Below are 19,610 nucleotides of genomic sequence, written 5' to 3'. Positions count from 1 at the left end.
TTGAGATGTTGTTTAATCGAACTGTGTAAGTTACCGTTACTCATTACAGGCCTTTAGGATATGGCAACCTAGATCGCTTTACTGTGCTCTGGTTAGACATCACCTAGAGCACTGTGTTCAGTTTTGGGCACCGCAATTTAAGAAGGATGTAGACAAACTGGAACGTGTCCAGAGGGAGGCAAGAAAGATAGGGAGGGGTCTGGAGACCAAGTCCTATGAGGAAAGGTTGAAGGAGCTGGATACGTTTAGCCTTAAGAGGAGAAGACTGAGAGGGGATATGATAACCCTCTTCAAGTACTTGAAGGGCTGTCCTGTAGAGGATGGTGCCAAGTTGTTCTCTTCTCTGAGACTCAGAGGACATCTTATGAGCGGATGTTTCTCTTCCTATGCTCAGGGATAGGCAGGATCTTAAAACTTTCACTTCCTGCCCTGTGCTTGAAACGCCCCCCGACTTCCAGATCTAATCCTGTCTCAGAGGGATAAGCATCATCAAAGCGAGCTCCATAGCTAAGCTTTGAGCTGAACACTACCCTTTCAACCTACAGTTTTCTACCTCTACTAAAACCCCAGGTCTGTCCTTTTGTGTCCTCCTTTTGCGTCTGTGCTTCGTTGTCCCGTTTGTGCCCTTGTCGCCTTCCCGACCCAAGCCTGCTTCATTTTTTTCCCCTCACGGAGGAAAATGGCAGCAATGGAAGAGTGTTCCGGAGATGAACTCCTCTCCAGGGACGAGGCCGTGGACACGGGACTCCTACCCCCCCCCCCGCCGGCAAAAACCGACGGAAACGGGTGGGGGAAAGAGTAAGCGGTGCAACTAGCCGGCGGCTGCCGCCGGGAAACCGAAACAAAGGCAGCCGGCCAAAGACGCGAAGGCGGCCCGGGAAGCAAAAAATGGCGCCAAAAAAGGCGCGCTCTGAAGAAACGGCCACCGAACCTCCCCGTTTGTCCCTGCAAGGTGATGAGGGTGAGAGTGCTCAACCAGCCCGTAATGCCGACCCTGCGGGAGACTCTGCTACGGGCGACGGACCGGGTACAGTAAGAACCTCTCTTTCCCAACTTATGGCGTGGGGGGGGGGGCGAGCGAACAAAGTATGATTAATTTAATGCCAAGGGCCCTCAGGGAAGAGTTTGCGCTGTTTGTGGAGTCGTCCTCTAGGGGGCCAGTGAGCTCCAAGGCCCCTTCTCCCTCTAGAAGCTCAGTAAGGTCAGAGCGCTTAATGATTTCTGAGCCTGCAGCCCAAGGACCCACTGCCTGGCCGACTAAGGCAGCCCAAAAGGCCCACCCAGCCAATCCTCCCAGGCAATCCCATGATGTGCAATCTCAAGGAAATCTTTATTCTGAAGAAGTGAGGGAAGAAGGGGAGTTCTCCTCAGAAGAGGAGCAAGAAGTGGGAACCCAGGGCCAAGACCCCCACCCACATTTATTCGCAGGGGAGGACTATCAGTCCTTCCTCTGCAAAGTCATGGCAGCCCTTGACCTTCATGAGGATGAGGACACGGAGGCCATCAAGAGCACGGCAAAATTTAGGGGGTTCAAGGAGTTCTTCACTAGACTCCAAACCAAAACAAGATCAGTGCCCTTCCCAGAGTATTTCGAGGACCTGGTTAAGGCTGAATGGCAAAAAACCATGTCTAATAAGCAAATACCAGCCTCCATAAAAAAGCTCTATACCCTGGAGCCTAGAGCCATGACTCTGCTGCAGGTACCATTGGTAGAGGCACCAGTGACAGACCTCCAATCCTCGGGCCTAATCTCGGATGGGGCAGGCAATATAAAGGATCCCCTGGATAGGAAAATTGATTATGCAGCCAAGAAGGCGCACGAGGCCGCAGCACTGTCTATCCAAGCGTCAGCCACCGCCGCCCTGGTGGCAAGGAGCTAGCATAATGTGGATTCGAAAAATCATTGATTTGCTTCCACAGGTCAACAAAAGAGTCTTGGACGGTCTCTCAAGTCTCTTAAAGGCCTCCAACTTCATAGCCGATGCAACATTGGACTCTATGTCCTTCACCGCTAGATCATTGGTGGTGTCCTGTGCAGGTAGGCGAGCCGCCTGGATTAGATCTTGGTCGACCAATTGCAGCTCAAAGTCCATCCTACTGGGGTACCCGTTCGAAGGTGGAAGATTATTCGGCCAAAGCTAGAAGGTGGAAGATTATTCGGCCAAAGGTTTCTTGTGGAAACCAAGGATAAGAAGAAAGCCTTGCCAAAATACCTCAAAAAAGATGGGAAACCATCCTTCTCTCATTCCTTTCGTCCTTTCAGGACATCACACTACATGGCATGCCCCAGATCAGATGGAAGGCGAAACTCTTGGAATTCCGGAAGGGGAACCTTCAGGAGAGGACCAGATTTGGAAAAGGCCCCCAGTTCAACAGCCAGGGGGCAGACAAAGCGGGCAGATTTGCTGACAAACAGACCAAACAATTACTCCAATCTGGCACCGGTGGGGGGAAGGTTACAATTCTTTTCAGAAACCTGGACCTCCTCAACAACAGACGCCTGGGTACATTGGCTGATATCCCAAGGCTACACCATCGACTTTCTGAAGTTTCCCCCAAATCGTTACTTGGTCTCTCCAGTCTCTCGAAATCCAGACAAGGCCCTCAGAATGCAAGGAGCCATTCAACACCTTCTGGAAATTCGGGCGATAGAACACGTTCCAGTCTCAGAACAGCGCACCGGGGTTTACTCCTTTTTCTTTACGGTGCCAAAAAGGAACGGAGACTGGAGGGCCATTCTAGATTTAAAATTCCTCAACCGGTTTGTTCGCCAAAAGCACTTCAGAATGGAAACACTCAGGTCCATAGTGGAGGCGCTGCGACCTCAAGCTTATTTGACATCAATAGACCTAATCGAGGCGTATCTGCACGTCATGATACACCCATCACATCACAGATTCCTACAATTCACGCACGGGCATCTACACCTGCAGTTCCGAGGCCTACCCTTCAGCCTTACATTTGCCCCAAGGGTCTTCACCAAAGTCCTGGTCAACATCGTGGCGGTCTTACGAGAGCAGGGAATCCACATCTTCCCCTATCTCGACGACATTCTGGTGAGCGCCCCTTCGGAACGAACATTGATACTCCACACAGAGACTGTCATTCGGACCCTACAACAACATGGATTCCTGGTCAACATGTCCAAGAGCCTCCTGTCGCCGACACAATCAATAGATCACCTGGGGGCCATCTTAGACACAATTCAGAACAAAATGTTCCTACCTCAAGACAAAATATCTACATTACAGACTCTAGCCAGAGCCACCATGACTTCGACTTCAACCGGGCTATCGTCCCTAGCGAGGCTCCAAGGACTCATGGTAGCATGCATTGATGCAGTACCGTGGGCACGACTTCACATGAGGACACTTCAGTGGTTCCTAAAACCATATCAAATCCAGATATCTCAGAAGAGGAACCCTCGCCTCACCTTAACGACGCAAGTCAGAGCCAGCCTGCAGTGGTGGACCAAGAAATCCAACCTAGCCAAAGGCCTCTCATACATTCAAGAGGCCACAACTCAGATCTTCACAGATGCGAGTCTACAAGGATGGGGAGCTACTCTACAACATCACATTGCCCAGGGTCAGTGGAACACACCAGAAACCCGTCTGCACATCAACAAATTAGAGTTGAAGAGTAATATTACTCTTCCTACACACTTGACACTGAGAGACACTGTCCTTCAGTGTTACTCCTCTGAAGATGCCTGCCACAGCTGCTGGCGAAACGTCAGGAAAGAAAATACCAAGACCACGGTTGCACAGCCTGGATAACCTACAAGAACCAATGCCAGCAGACTTTGAGGGATTTCTAAGGAGGCTTTGTGCTGATACAGTAAACTTCAGCTTTCACTTGTATGACAGTCTCTTGACAGAGCAGCATATGTAACAGATGGTTTGTCCTGCATATTATGGGTCAACATAAATATCCAGACAGCAGATTGTAAACGCATGACACATGGAAGTGAGCAGGTGCTGAACAGATAAGAAGTGCCAGATTCCTCCCCCCCATCCTTTCCCCTACAAATATAGCCACAGTGAACACAGTTTGGCCTTATATATGGCCTCCATGAAAGAGGCATTTGAGTAGGCAAGGGGAGTTTGGATGCTATCATTGCAATGCAGAGAACCAGTGTGGTGTAAGGGGTAGAGTGTTAGAGTAGGATCTGAGTGACCCAGGTTTGAATCCTCACTCTGCTGTGACATCTTGATGAGTGACCTTGGGCCAGTCAACTTAACCTACTTCACAGGGTTGTTGTGAGGATGAAATGGGGGAGAGGAGACCAATGTAAGCCACTTTGGGCCTCCATTGGAAAGAAAGGTAGGGTATAAATCAAGTAAAATATTTAAAAATCTACCAGTTATCTGAAAAATAGTATAAAGTACAGCTTGGCATGTGAAATCCAGGGGAGTATGAACTTTATGTTGGGGTGTAGCGCCAAACTGAGAGTTGCAGAATCTTGGAATTGGAAAGCTGTTTGTGACTGTGTTGTCTAACCTCCTGCCTGAAGACTTTGTATTCCGTACCTAAAACACCTGCCAAAGATGGTTGCCTGGCATTTTCTTGAAGACATAAAGGAAGTTATATATGCTGAGGTAGCTTATATAAAATAAAAGACGAAGGGTGGTTTTCGAAACATTTTAAACGTTTTTAGTTGAAACTTGTTGCTTATTGTCCTGTTCTTTTTTTATATACTATTCAGTGTTTGAGATCTAGGTTTCAAACACAAAGATTCACAAACGGGTAGAACCAGTTTCCTTGGATAGAAGGCATCTTAGGTCCAGATATTTTGTTTGAACATCGGTTAATCATTACCTTTTGGAGACCAATTTTTTTTTTTCTACTCTTCCTTAAAAGGCATAACAGTGACTCTCAGAAGCTAGTAAAACCATATTTGGGTTTAAATTGCAGGCAGAAAGGTACCAGCTGGATATTAGGAAAAATGTTTTACAGTAAGAGTTGTTCGACAGTGGAATCAGCTTCCTAGGGAGGTGGTGAGCTCCCCCTCACTGGCAGTCTTTAAGTAGAGGATGGACAAACACTTTTCAGAGATGCTCTAGGCTGATCCTGCATTAAGCAGGGGGTTGGACTAGATGGCCTGTATGGCCCCTTCCAACTCTATTATTCTATGTTGACCTTTATTTCCTTCCGAGAAAAGAAATCTGCCCATAGTTACCCATATGTTGTTAACATTCGGGCTTAAGTACTGCAGTGTGTTATGCATAGGGCAGCCAGGACAAAAAACTTTTCATTGGCTTCTACTTTGTTCTCAGGCATAATGTGAAGTTCTTGTTTCTAACTACAAAGTGCCAGTATCTGGAGGAGTTTCTTCTCCCACATGGCGTGCGTTGGGGAGGTAGTTGTGAATTCCCTGCATTGCGCAGGGGGTTGGACTAGGTGACACTGGAAGTCCGTTCCAACTCTTATGTTTCTATGATCCAATGATTCTATGCACCTGCCCATGAATTAGGATCATTTTCTGAAGCCCTTTGGCAGGTTCCCTTGGCCCACAAGTTGGAGAATAGACAGGGCACTGTGATTGAGAGGGCTGTTCCTGAGGATGTACTTGTGCTTTAAAATTCCCCAGGGAAAGTCACCTGCCACCATCATGGTTATCTTCTAAGTCCTGATTTAAATCTGTCCTGTCCCGTTTCTGTTGATTGTTGTGGTTTGAACTTAAAGACTTTGTAAAAAAAAAATTTTTTTTTTCTTTAGGGAGTAAAAGCAAAAAAGCGACATTTCTGCACAGTTTCCTAGTCTGGCTTAGTAGTTTTCATGCGTCCTCCACAAAATGGGCATGGAGAGATGCCATGCAGCAGCTCAGTCCAAACATTCTATTGTTTTGATGGCTTTTTCCAACATGACAATTGATACCTCATATGAGAAGCTTGTCTAGGAAAAAACAAGCCAGTTATGTTTAGATAGTAACGTATCTGGCTGTATGCATATGTACTCGAAAGCTGTGATTTCTTAATTAGGTGCCTCCCTTTCCCTGTATACCATTATGTGGGACGGCTTCACACATGGCCATTTGCTGCCAAGTCAAGTCTTCTATTTTTGCTTAACAAGAGCAATCGCTGAGACAGAGAAGAATTTGATCATGAACCATGCGTAGTGTGCGTGTTGAACTGTTATGCAAATCTTCCTTGCAAAGCCTCATTTGTAGCTTAGTGCATCTATATATCTTAAATTATTGGAACATGTAACAGGATATGGATGCATACTTGAAAGATTTCAGCTACCAGATGGAAACATTTGTTGCTTTGAAATTAAGATGGCAGGGCAGTACTGCTTTTTTAACTGTGGAATTCTGTCTGCAGTCGGAATTGGTTTATTACCAGTTTCTGAAACTCTGGGGTAGAGAACACTAGCAAATCAAATGGGAAAAAAAGTTATGTGTCTTATCTATAATAGGCCTATAAACGGGCAAATGTCAGGGTTTCCCAGCGTGTGGGTTGTGACGCTACTGAGATAGCTGAAAGGGAGGAGTCCTTAACTACTGCGGAGGAGTCCTTAACTACTGTAGAGTCAACTAGTTGAGACTGGAGATTATTTATAACATGCCTAGATTAATTCTAAGTGCTGAATAAAAACTAAAAATTAGTATGTGGTACAGGGAGAACGGGAGTCATTGGTGAAGAACTCCACCAATGCGTGTAGTAGTTAGTAGGGATAAGAAATTCTTGTCTTGGGATACGTGGAACCAAAACAGGGAATACCCAGTGAAATTTCTAGACTGCTTGGGTGCAAAAGACCTGATGGATGGGAAGGGGGCAGCACTCTGTTGCAATGTCTTTTAGCTGTTGAAGCCATCCTGAGAATATTCAGTGAATTGCAAACAAAAGCAGTATATTTTGAAAGCATTTCCTGTGGTTATTTTTAATACCTCATAATAAGCATAGCAATGTTATCATCAAAGCTCAGTCACCCCCCACTTAATTGGTTCTAACAGTGGGCACCCAGTTTCTAAAGCTAGAATATTGGCCAGTCGCCACAAATGCGGGTGCTCCTGAGGTGCTTTTCATGAGTAATCTCATGTCTGAAACACCTGAGGGTAGCGGCAGTACCCCCTGGCTCTTCCTAAAAGATACACTGATTAAAGCTTCCTTATTGTAGAGGGCCCCTGACCTGGTTGGCCCAGGCTAGCCTGATCTCGTCAGATCTCAAAAGCTAAGCTGGGTCGGCCCTGGTTAGTACTTGGATGGGAGACCACCAAGAAATACTAGGGTCGCTATGCAGAGGCAGGCAATGACAAACCATCTCTGAATGTCTCTTGCCTTAAAAACTCTACTGGGTTGCCATAAGTCAGATGCGACTTGATGGCACTTTACACACACATTGTAGAGGGGCTAAAGAGAGCCAGCGTGGTGTAGTGGTGAAGAACGGTGGTTTGGAGCGGTGGACTCTGATCTGGAGAGCTGGGTTTGATTCCCCACTCCTCCACATGAGCGGCGGAGGCTAATCTGATAAACTAGATTTGTTTCCCCACTCCTACACAGCTGGGTGACCTTGGGCTAGTCACACTCTCTCAGCCTCACCTACCTCACAGGGTGTCTGTTGTGGGGAGGGGAAGGGAAGTTGATTGTAAGCTGGTTTGATTCTCCCTTAAGTGGCAGAGAAAGTCGGCATATAAAAACCAACTCTTCTTCTTCTAAAGGTGACTTCATAAATTTGCATGACACTAATTAATCTATATATGTACTACCTCTGTCATGCTGCAGGCAGAGAGCGAGGGCTGGAGGCTTGAAGTGTAATCTGGGAAGCAGTCCAAGGTCATTCACAGTTCAGGTAGAGTCCAAGATACCAATACAGGCAAGGGCAGTCCAAGGCATGAGTCAGGGTCAGTCCACGGAGTCAGGATAGCAGGAATCCAAAGTATAGCAAGGAGCCATGGCCAATACACAGGGAGGTTGGTGACAAGTTGCTTGCACAACAGCCAAGCCTGACTGATGGCTTAAATACCTTCTCCTGCTGCTGTAGCAGAACCAGCTGTTGCCAGGTAGGCTGATCTCACAGGGGGTGCTTCAGCCCTGCTCTTCCTCGTCGCTGCTGCCAAGGAGGCCTCTACATTGGGCCTTCAATCTCACACTTTGCCGTCACTGCAGCGTAGCCAGTCAAACCCGTCTCCTTCTCTGATCCAGTGGCCTTGGCGAGGCCTCTGGAAACGCTGCTTGTTGTGAGGTGTCAGGCCCGGCTAGAGTCCTTGAGCTGGCAAGCTGCAGGCATGGTGAGTTGTCTCCTGTCTGTGGTCGTTCCTGTGTGAGTTCTGCCTGCAGATGTTCCTCTGTTCTGGCTTCAGTTTCCTCTTCGTCAGAGGAGGTCTCCACAGGCTGACTCCTGACAATCCCTTTCTGTGTGATTCCCAATGGTAGCATCGGGGTTTTTTTACGTGTTGGGAAGACACCACAGATATTTGATGCCAGGTTTAATATCCATTTTGGGGGGAAAGTCAAGAAGAGAAACTGCCTTTGGCTTCAGTGCAGTTCAGTGCCGTCCACAATGTTTTGTACTGTAGCAACTTAAAACCATTTTCAATTTCTGATGGAATGCTGAGAAACTATTGGGACCCAGATGGTGGGAACCTATTAAAAGGCCCAATGAGCTGCAGCAGGTATCTGGTTTCTAGTATGCTGAAAATGCAGACAGTAACCTTCATGAAAGGTTAAGCTGCCCTGAAGCAAACTGACCTTGTGACTTTTATCACTTCCTGTTGGCAGGCAGGAAAAATTTACTCAAAGGGATAAGGGTTAATGAAGGAATTAATTGAACAGGAAGTCTTTCAGCCTTGGAGAAAATGGATGAAATAGTCCGCCCATGGCACTGCTGCTGTTTATTTCTGGTTTATGTGTGTGGATTTGAGGGAGAGTGGTAAATGGCAAGAGTGTTCTTAGAATTTATTTGTGCTTGTTGAGGTCACTGAGCCCCATCAGAGGATGGGTTGAAAAGCTTCTTGTGGATTCAAAGTCCTGACAATTACCCTGCGCTTTTAGTGGTGCTGTCTGCATTGGGCAAACCCATTTGGGAATGGCAAAGGGGGTACATATGGCAGGATCCTCTCTTGTACCTTGCGTGTGATCCCTCAGGTGGACAATTAGATTGCAGATTTAACATGAAGGAGCACCAGAACATACGAAACATGTCTCTGGTCTTCTGAGAGTTATGCTTTTATTGCATGATGCTGGTTTATATGTAGCACAAAACACAAACATATTGAATGCCTGTAGCTGCCTTATAATGAATCAGACCACTGGACTGCCAAGGTCAGAACTGTCAACTCCGACTGGCAGAGATTCTCCAGAGTTTCAGGCAGAGGACCTGCTGCCCAGTCCATTTAACTGGAGATGCCGGGGATTGAACATGAGACTTTCTATACACGAAAAAGGCGCTCCATCTCTGAGCCATGGCCCCACATCAGTTATGGTATTTTGAGGGGGAGTTTGAGCTATGAACAAGGAAGCTCCCAGTCAAATCTTATCTCATGAATTCACTAGGCTGTCTTAGGCAAGCTTCTGGCCCACAACCTCCACCCATTCTTCCATATAGGGGTAATAATACTGACTTACCTTGCGGAGACTGTTTTAAAGATTGTAGATGTATGGGATATGCTGTGGACACTCCTAACATGCTAGATAAATGCTAATAGGTATTATAATGTGGAGTTTATTTTGTACATATTAGTTACTTAAGAGTTCTCTGTCCAGAGAGGCAATTCAGAAATAAATAGAGCTACTCTGCCAATAACAGTCTGCACCAAAGGGCAAGGTAGAAAGCAGGCACTCTCCAGTGGATTGCTGCATGATGGGCCCCACTTTTCTGAGCAGTGAGAAGTTCCAGGGTCTAGCCCTTACCTGGTAGGTTCCCTTCAGAGGAGAGAGCACTGGAGGCCTATGCATTTCTTTGTAATATTTGTTTTATTTACAGGTAGAGCGCAGGTGGAAGCAAAGAGTTACTAATACAGGGGCAGCAGATGTGTTCTCCCACATTAGATCCCAAGAGAGAGAGAGAGAGAGCGCCTACACTCCCAAATCATACAACCTTTTGTGCTCCACCTTCAACCAAGAGGAGTCAATTCAAGCCCTGATGGGCTGCTTGTGTAGAGTATTAAGGCCCGTTGCAGGGGGGTATCTATAGCTGTTAAGAAAGTTTATCATTCCCTGTACCATATAGACTGAGCCAGGGTGATCTCTGTTACAATATGGTTGTTTTTTTTAACAGTTTCTGCTCCTGTAAAGATTTTCTCTTTGTTGAGTACTTCTTTTATGGGCTAGGGATAAGGATCCTTCAGGGATGTGTGCCTGTGCATTGTTTCTCTGTCCACAGAGTACATTTGTACCTGCTACATACACATTCCTCCTGTCACAATGACAAGTGTTCGGTTAATTTTAAATCAAAATGTAAATCAACATACTTGAAGGAGCAGATCAGGAATGTTTTTTTTGTCTTGCTTGTAAAAGTTCAACAAATTGGCCTTCTCCCATTTCTGAGCTTCCCAGCTGTTTTCTGCAATTGGGAGAGGCTGTGTGTGCGCTGTCCAACGGGATTCTAAGCCAAAAATTTGGCAGAAGAACCCCTATGTAGCCACCTGGTCTTGTTCTGGTCAGCCTGGGTGGAGGATGCTGCTAGGGTCAACAGGCTGGGAAGGGGATGCCCCTCCATGCCCCTCACCAGAAGTCATATTCACTCCGGTAGGCTCAGCCGAAAGGTTCCCTATGTGAACTTAGGCAGATCATGAGAGGGAGGGTGGGAAGGGTTGCATCAGTGTTTGGCTCTCGTGGCCCTTTCTTACATGCCCACAGTAATGCTGATCGTCACTTTGGGGTCAGGACGTAATTTTCCTCCAGGCCAAATTGGCCAGGGATCCTAGAGGGTTTTTTTTTTTTTTTTTTTTGCCGTCTTCTGGGCATGAAGCAGGGGTAGGCAGTTGTGAATTTCTTGCATTGTGCAGGGGGTTGGACTAGATGACCCTGGTGGTCCCTTCCAACTCTATGATTCTAAGGGAGTTCCCTCACTCCTTGTAGCCGGCTGCCTGATTCCCTTACCTAGCCATGCGCTGTTGGGTCTGCCTAGAACACTTCAGTCTTCTGGCTCATTTTTCTCCTCCTCCCAATTCCCAGCTGTGGACATCCATAAATCTGCTCCCAGGAGCTGCCTTCCACCTGGAAGCTGAGGGAGGGGTCCAAACCAGCTCCTCTCTCCTTGCCTTTGCCAACCCAAAGGAATGCCTTCCCCAGAGAGGGGAAGCTCCTGCGCTCCAGATAGCTGACCTCCTGTGCCATGTCCTATCTGCACCTAACAGCCAACCCCGACCCAGTTGGTGATCTTCTGGCTAGACTCATGCAGTGGGCTTGGTCCGTCCTTCTGCGATATCTGGCTTCCCCCTTCCATGGTCAGGCCGCTCCAGCTGACCTCCTGTGCCATACCCTATCTGCCAAAATTTGGTGGAAGGAGGTGTTAATGAGAACATATGCTTTCCCGCTCTGAAGGAAGGTCATCTTGGAACTTTGGGTGTTTCTCGTCCCATTGCTTGGAGAGGCAGGACTAAATTTTAAACAACTTCCTGTCTTGGGGCGAGGAACGCCCACACTCCCAGTTTATCTCCTGCCTTTGCGGAGAGAGGACGACCCAGCCTTAGCTGGGACTTAACTTTAGCAGAGATAGCCTTTGATTCCTGTGTTTTTTCTGTCCAACGCTCCCTACCTTCCCTCCCCTCCTTTCGTTCTTGTCCGTGTCTTGTCGTGTCTTACCGACCAGACCCTGCTATTCATTACCATATTCTGACATCGTATGCTTGGGGTGGAATATGGGGCAGTTCGTAAAATCGTGACTCTTGTGTATGAATGTGAAAGGGTAGCAAAGTCATGATAAGGAGAACATTGGTTAAAATGAGCCAAAAGTGGACAGGAGGTTAAATGGCCTTTAAAATGTTACATAGGTTGGAAAGAATGTGTAAATTGTACTGAAACACGCATAGATATTCTGTAATGTCTCAGCTTTCTGCATTTATTCATTTATTCAAATGTTACCTACTGAACATTTTAGTTTTAACTTGCCCTGGTAGTCAAAAATAAATTTGGCTGAGCTTAGCAATTATAGAATGCTTTTTATAGCAACTAAACAATTATTGAGGGGGGGGAGCCTTGCTGGGAGGTGTGCAGTTCAGCTGTTGTGTCTCATAGCTAAAGCTTAGTTACTTAATCACTTGCTTCCTGACCTCTTGCTCTGCCAGATGAGCATCACCTTTCTCCATGACTCTGGGTGTGTCACCACACTGTAGTCAGGAGAAGCTTTTGCTATTCCGCTTGAAGGGTGCACATTAGTGACTATGCGCTATAAATATCTCTGGAGTGAGAGAGCTCTGATCTTGCAGCCTGATTTAACTTGATAGTTTGAAGGCCAACAAAGAGGCCATTTTAATCATGCAAGCTATCCTCTTGTGTAGAATATATCTTGGCTGAATTAGATCATTTATTTTAAATCATATAGCCTTGCCTTGATTATTCCGTGCAGTTGCAAAGGCTGCTCTTTCTGCCCAGGATCTTGAGTCTGGCATTGGATTTCTCTCCTTGTGCATATTGGCATACATTTCTCACCTGTTTCTAGCCTTCATCAAGACTTGTTCGAAAATGCCTGACAAAGATTCAGAACCTAGAGAGGGAAAGAGCTTTGGAAAGAGGTTTACACGGTCAGGATTTTGTGGCTACAGAACAACTGCTCTAGAGCTGGTGTCGTGGTTCATGTCAGATTAGGATCTACGGGACCCAGGTTTGCATCCCCACTCTCTGCCATGGAATCTTGCTGGCTGACCTTGGGCCAGTCAAATAAAACAAAAGCCTACTTCTAAAATGGCGGCGGCACCTGAGGGTCAAACCTGTGGATGCTGAAATGTCTAGTTTGGCCCTGAGTTAGAGGGCTTACTCAAACTTGGTCAGACATGATCAGGGACTGCATAGTTTCTTTGCTCCCAAGGTTCAGGAACTTCCCTGAACTTTGCTGTGAGTCACCTCAGGGACTTGGTAGTTCCCCGTAGCCTTAAAAAATATCTTTTGGAGAGAGAGATCAGTGTTCTTCCTTATAGTATAAAGGCCATGCACAATAAACATGACTGACTTATAGCATCTGGGCTTGGACAAAAAAAAAGATGAAATGTTGAGACTTTAACAATATCAAACCAAAAAAGCTTGCTGGATGACCTTGGGGCCAGTCATTCTCTCTCATCCTAACCTAACTCACAGGGTGGTTCTTGTTAGGAGAAAATGGAGGAGAAAATGGTGCTGTTGGCTGCTTTGTGTCCCCACTGGGGAGAAAGGCAGGGCATAAATATCTAAATAAACAAGTAAAAGACTTTTGGCTCAGTTTCTAGCTCCATCCTACAGGAGATCACAAACTTCCAATTCTATGTGGGTGTTAAATTCTGAAATATACATTGGATTCCGAATTTCTGTAGCATACATTTTTCAAATTAGGACTGACAATTCTTGAAGCCAACAAGTAAATGTCAACTTGGAAAAGTGTTTCTGTTTTCAAAAACTAAGGTAATCTTTAAACATTTCAATACATGTAACGATCCTCCCTTCCTACTGTCCCAATCATTGTCTGCTGTTGCTAGCACACCAAAGTTTGTGTTACTACCAATGTTTCTAACACTCTTTGCCAGGTGAGAGGGGGGAGTTGATGTTGTTCTGTGATAAGTTAAGGTAAAGCATCAGGTCATTACTGACCCATGCGGTAACATCACATCACAATGTTTACTAGGCAGACTCTGTTTACAGGGTGGTTTGCCATTGCCTTCCCCAGTTGTCTATATTTTACCCCCAGCAAGCTGGGTACTCATTTTACCCATCTTGGAAGGATGGAGGGATGAGTCAACCTTGAGCCGGCTACCTGAAACCTGCTTCCCTCGGTATTGAACTCAGGTTGTGAGCAGAGCTTTGACTGCAGTGCTGCATCTTACCACTCTGTGTCACAGGGCTCCTCATGATAAGTTAGTAATGCACAATTTGGACAGTTCAGTGGTTGTATTTATTGGCTACGGAAGGGGCAGATGTTATAGATTATCGATTCTTCCCCCCCCCCCATGCTAATTGATTATTGGTCACCTTCCAAAATGGCTGTAACAACAAGTATTGAACATATGCTTGCCCAAGTAACAATTCTGATAACATCTGTGCTGTTACAAATACATTTTATTTAGCAATATATACTCAGGGCCTCTGAGATAGAGGAGGAGGCTAGGGGACAACAATTGAGGTGCCCTTATCATCGTCATAATCATCATCTGAGCTGAGTAAGACATCAGGTTGTTTTCATGCAATGTTTAGGCTGGGTGGTGTGAGAAGAGGCAAAAAGAGTCTTTGGGGGACTGTAGTGGCTCTCGGAGGCCCTGTTGTATTTGTTTGAAGTTATTATTAAGCAATGTGTTACTGCAACACATTATTAGTGTTGATTTTCATGTGAGCTCTGATTCTGCTGAATTCCCCATGGGATTGAAGCATCTAATCTTCTCTCCATTCTGCCTCCTCTCACATTTGCTCACATGTTTCCTTCTCACAAAATGCAGCATTATATCCGGCACCTACTATGTTCCTTCAGAGCATGACAAATATACCAGGGGAGCCTTACATGTGCACCCATGAGTATATTTGTCATGCTCTGAAGAAACATAGTAGGTGCCGGATATAATGCTGCATTTTGTGAGAAGGAAACATGTGAGCAGATGTAGGGATTTTCACTAGGGACACAGGAATCTGGAATCACAGAGTGTTTACACAAATTACTGCAGCTTAGAGGCAAGTCGACAAGAGTGTTCATTTTCGGCTGGTGAAATGACATGAACTTGGCACGGCTTTTAGAACCGCTGCAACTTTTCCAAAAACTTAAAAGGCATTAGCCAATCAAGAATTTTGGCGCTGTAGTCATCCTGCAGCCATGCAAAGATTCCTCTAGATAATACATAATCAGATTGTGGAGGAAATCTAATTTGAAAGGTCTTCTGCAGGCCACAGGTAGGCCAGAGGTGGCACAGAGGACATCAGCAGATAACTTGAACTTCTGCTAAGATCATTACTAATATTCTGTATCATATTGCAGGTTGAGTGCTTGAGCAGTACTTGTCTGCCATTAATAAACTGCCTGATAATTTAACAAGATGTACCATTGGCAGGGGTTTTGCGTTTTTGTTGCAGAAAGTGCTAATCCTTGAGTTACCTGAACCATCTAGTTTCTGCTTCCATGTGTTCCCGTCCTTTGCTGTTCAAGTAACATTGAAATGGGGAGAAGACATGGTAAGGCTGGATGAATGGTTGCAAGCAGTACTGGTACTATCTTCTCCCAGGGAGAGAACAATGTTGCTGTGGGTGGTAACATGCCATATGGCCCTCCCAATTCAGCAGTGAAAGATGCAAACACATGGAACTTGCAGCTGGCTCTTTTAAGTCGAATTTGAGTGTGGGGGTGTGTTCCTTCTCATTACTCAAAACTATGCATGTACAGAGTTAAGGCACTGTAATGAGTGTTGTCAGTGCTTGAAGTGGGAGGAAAAAAGGAAGTGTTATGTCGGGGCTCAAATATACTTGTTGAAAGGAACCCTCACAAGCATTTGAAAACCAATTCACTATTTAGTGCAAGGAAGTGGTGTTACTCTAGCAAAACAGAAAAGGCTAGGCGTTCACATATCATTCAGTTAATTATCACCAAATAAAAATGTTGCTTGTGAGTGCATGTAACAAGTGCAGGTGCCGTGTTCTGGCCTAAACATTTCCTATCAACTGCTCCTCTCTCATTTTGGAGGAGAGCTTGTTTCCATATCTTTTAACATTTATGGAAGTTGGTACATCTACAAAAACTATTGCGTTAAAAATTGAAATCTGTTTGTAAATCTACTTGTGCATTGGTATATCCTACTCTTGGTCTGTTGAACAATCTGCTTAATAGTTTAAAAATCACTCTGGTATATTTGCCAGATCTAATAACTAAGGGCTATGTTCAGGAATATACAGGATAGCTGTCAGTTTTATGGGAAGACCTGACAGGCGTTTGTTTAAGATCTTGACCTTCATCTTGCTTCGTAGCCAGTTTCTCCTGCCTTCTGTTCTGCTGCCTAATTGCATTCGTCTCCTGTTTTTCTTAGGCCAAGGCTGCAAGCACAAAGGAAGTTTGCTCAGTCTCAGCCAAACAGTCCCAGCACAACTCCCATAAAGTTAGTGGAACCGTTATTGCCCCCTCCAGCTACGCAGATTTCTGACCTCTCCAAAAGGAAGCCCAAGACAGAAGATTTCCTTACATTTCTCTGCCTTCGAGGTAAGTATTTTTTTTCTGCCTATTGCATCAAACTAGGGTAACTAACTTGAAATTCCAGGAGCTGTGGTCTGTATGCCCATTCCTTGCCATGATATATTTATCCTCTGAAGTCTGAGAGTACCTGTGGTAATAAAGAACAGTAAATGAAATTTTCATTTGTTTAGCTCTTGTTCACTGAAAAAGGCTTTACTTTCTCTGTCATTCCATCTCTCACCTTGTCTTCCCATGTAAGCTGTGTTTGTGCTTAAAGCTTATGAAACCGATGGCACAAGTCCAATTGACTTGATAAAGTTCCACTTCACTATATTGTCGAAGGCTTTCACAGTCAGAGTTCATTGGTTCTCGTAGGTTATCCGGGCTGTGTAACCGTGGTCTTGGTATTTTCTTTCCTGACGTTTCGCCAGCAGCTGTGGCCGGCATCTTCAGAGGAGTAACACTGAAGGACTGTCCTTCAGTGTTACTCCTCTGAAGATGCCGGCCACAGCTGCTGGCGAAACGTCAGGAAAGAAAATACCAAGACCACGGTTACACAGCCTGGATAACCTACGAGAACCAATTCCACTTCACTCTCTGGTACTGATTTGTTTCTGCTAGGCTGCTCTGCAATAAAATGCATGTGGGTCGCTTTCAGCATCACATTTGGGAATCCGGCTCTCTGATCTATATCCCAGGCTATATAGAAGACCTGATTATCATTCTTATCTAGAACTTCCATCCCAAATTGGAATTGCTGCTTATTCTGCTGTCATATGATCCAACAGTAGTGGCCATGTTTTTGGCTTTTTTACAACATTTCTGTAGCACTGGATATTATAAGGAGTACAAGGAGCGGTATAGTTATACTGGCCCTATTCTCAAGAATTTAAAAATACATTTAATGTTGAATTATTTTTTTAAAAAACTAATATTTAATTGCTACCATCTTGTCATACTAATGCACCTTGTATCTGGCTGTGTGGTTTTGTCAGGTCTGTGCTATATGAGACATTAAAGATTTGTGAGTGGATCTCCTGACACTTCAAGCCTTTATAGGTAGCCGTCGCTTGGGAGTGAGTGAGATGTGGACGGCTACTCTGCCACAAGCCAAGGGTGGGGTGGGGGATGAAAAATACCTTTTTTCCTACCAGAACAAGTAGCAACTCCTGGAGAAGGGTTGAACCGCTGTCGCTTATCATGTCGGTCCTGATCCAAATATCACCCATGTAACAGTTGCTGTTCATAGAGGTTTAAAGATCTGATCAGTGTTTGCAATATCTTGTTAAGCTTGGCCCAGAGGGAAAGCTATTTGGGTAATAAATTCCTTAGTGATCGCTTCAGAACATTTTTTCCCTTCACATTAAAAAAAAAAATCAACCCTTTTAAATGAAAGGAAAAATTCATTTCACGTACAATGCAATCCTGAGTAGTTAAAACTGTCAGCAATGCTGATTCTATCACCTTAGACAGATCATGATATTGAGGACATCTTGGCCATCTTCTGGGCATGGAGTCACTGGGGGTGGGGTGGGGGAGGTAGTTGTGAATTTCCTGCATTGTGCAGGGGGTTGGGCTAGATGACCCTGGTGGTCTCTTCCAACTCTATGACTCTATGATTCTAAGTCCATTGATTTCAGAAAGTTATGCTCAGGATTGCACTGTGAATTACATTTTATAAATTTTACAAAATTTAGTGATTTTACAAATAATGTTTTTCATTTCTGCAGAGCCTCTGATATCTAAGCACCATAGGTCTCTAAACTCAGGAAATAAGGGGTAGAGTTGGCAAATCTGGCCAAGGAAATTCCTGGAGATTTAGGGGCAGTGCCTGTAAAGGGGGAGGGAAGATTGGGGAGGGATTTTACCTGGAATCTGTGGCATGCTGTAGAGTCTGCCCTCTGATACTGCCATTTTCTCTGGGGGAACTGACACCTGCCATCTGGAGGTCGATTATAATTCCAGGAGAACTCCAGAGCCCACCTGGAGTTTGGCAACCTTAGAAGGGAGAAAGGTTAACGCTTTCTTACTTTCCCTCCTTCTTTTGTTTCCCACCTTCTCAAGTTGGGAAAGAAAGAGTGGGGAAAATATGGATGTCAGAGGGGAAAGTTTGGGACCTTAGCAGGGATGTGTGCCACAGAGTTCTCCATCCTAAGCTGCCATTTCCTTCAGGGATCTCTGAAGTCTGAAGATCAGTTGTAATTCCAAGAGAACTTCAGCTGCCTCTTGGGAGGTGGGCAACAGTGTTAAAGCTCCACTCTCCGTGCTGCATCTCCACTCCAAATCTTCTTTCTCAAGCTGCTTTTCCCTAGAAAAACCAGTTACTCAAATGTTGATGTATATTTTTCAGGCTAGCTGTCATCTAGATGAAGAGCCACTTACTGTACTAAAGTATACTTTGCTTAGCAGTTAACTTTCACCATTGTAGCTATCCATACATGTTAAATAAATAAAATAAACGGTATCCCTCTTTTTGCTTTCCAGATATCGCTGAGCTGAAAAATAATCAGTATTCCTGGTTTTCCAGATTCCAAATACCGGCTTGGTATTCGGATCTGGGTTTTTTACAGGATTACAATAATATTCAGCTCCATTATTCTCCATAGAAAATCATTCCGGAGGGCTGGAGGGGTTGTTTTTTGAGCAAATGGCACTAAAGTTGCAGTAGAGATGCTGGTGCCTGCCCATTAAATAACTCCCAAGTTTCAAGTGAATTGGACCAAGAGGTCCAGTTCTGTGGGCCCTGAACAAAGATCCCGCAGCCATCCTTTGGGGGATGGGACTCAAGCTTTCTCCTGTGCAAACAATAACCAAACATTCAAGAGCAAGCAAAGATCCCTTTTCAAGAACGTATGTGCATCTGCCAGGATGGTAGTGTAGAGACAACAGAACATGTGATATTTGGTGTTTTTACAAACTGATATATTGTTATATTTTACCTCTTTAAGTAATGTTAATCCTTTTGAATATTTGCTTTGCTGGTCAATGAGCATAATACATGGAATTGAATTGAATTGAATTGATTGAGCAAGCAAATCAACCACTGGCCAAAAGCCTCTGAAAGCAGGCAGAACCAACAAGCCCTAAGAACCAATGCAGAACCAGGGAATCCCAGCAGAAACTCAGAACAGTGTGGCAAGCCTAAAAAAACAAATGTAGAACCCAAGAATCTAAGCAAATGTCAAACCAGATAATCCTCCAGGTGAAACTGAATAGGAATGCTGTTGCAAGCCCAGCAAACATAAAACCAGCCTGCCCAGCCAGTGTACAATGTGAGAATCTAAGGCAATGTCATACTCAAGAATCCACTGCAAACCCAACGGCATCCGATGAAA

At 45.1% G+C, this 19,610-nt stretch overlaps 1 protein-coding gene across 1 annotated transcript in view; it reads left to right on the top strand.

The window, feature by feature from the left end:
• The window catches only part of JARID2 (jumonji and AT-rich interaction domain containing 2), a 235,764-nt gene that overhangs the window by 163,634 nt on the left and 52,520 nt on the right, over positions 1 to 19,610 (top strand). The window contains exon 4 of the mRNA XM_056854075.1: positions 16,133 to 16,302. Within this exon, the coding sequence (XP_056710053.1) occupies positions 16,133 to 16,302 (170 nt within the window). The remainder of the gene's footprint in view (positions 1 to 16,132; positions 16,303 to 19,610) is intronic.

The sequence above is a fragment of the Euleptes europaea genome, chromosome 8 (genome assembly GCF_029931775.1).
Source record: "Euleptes europaea isolate rEulEur1 chromosome 8, rEulEur1.hap1, whole genome shotgun sequence".
NCBI lineage: Eukaryota > Metazoa > Chordata > Lepidosauria > Squamata > Sphaerodactylidae > Euleptes > Euleptes europaea.
Note: the sequence above shows the minus strand (reverse complement) of the source record. Positions and strands in the feature narration are given on the sequence as shown.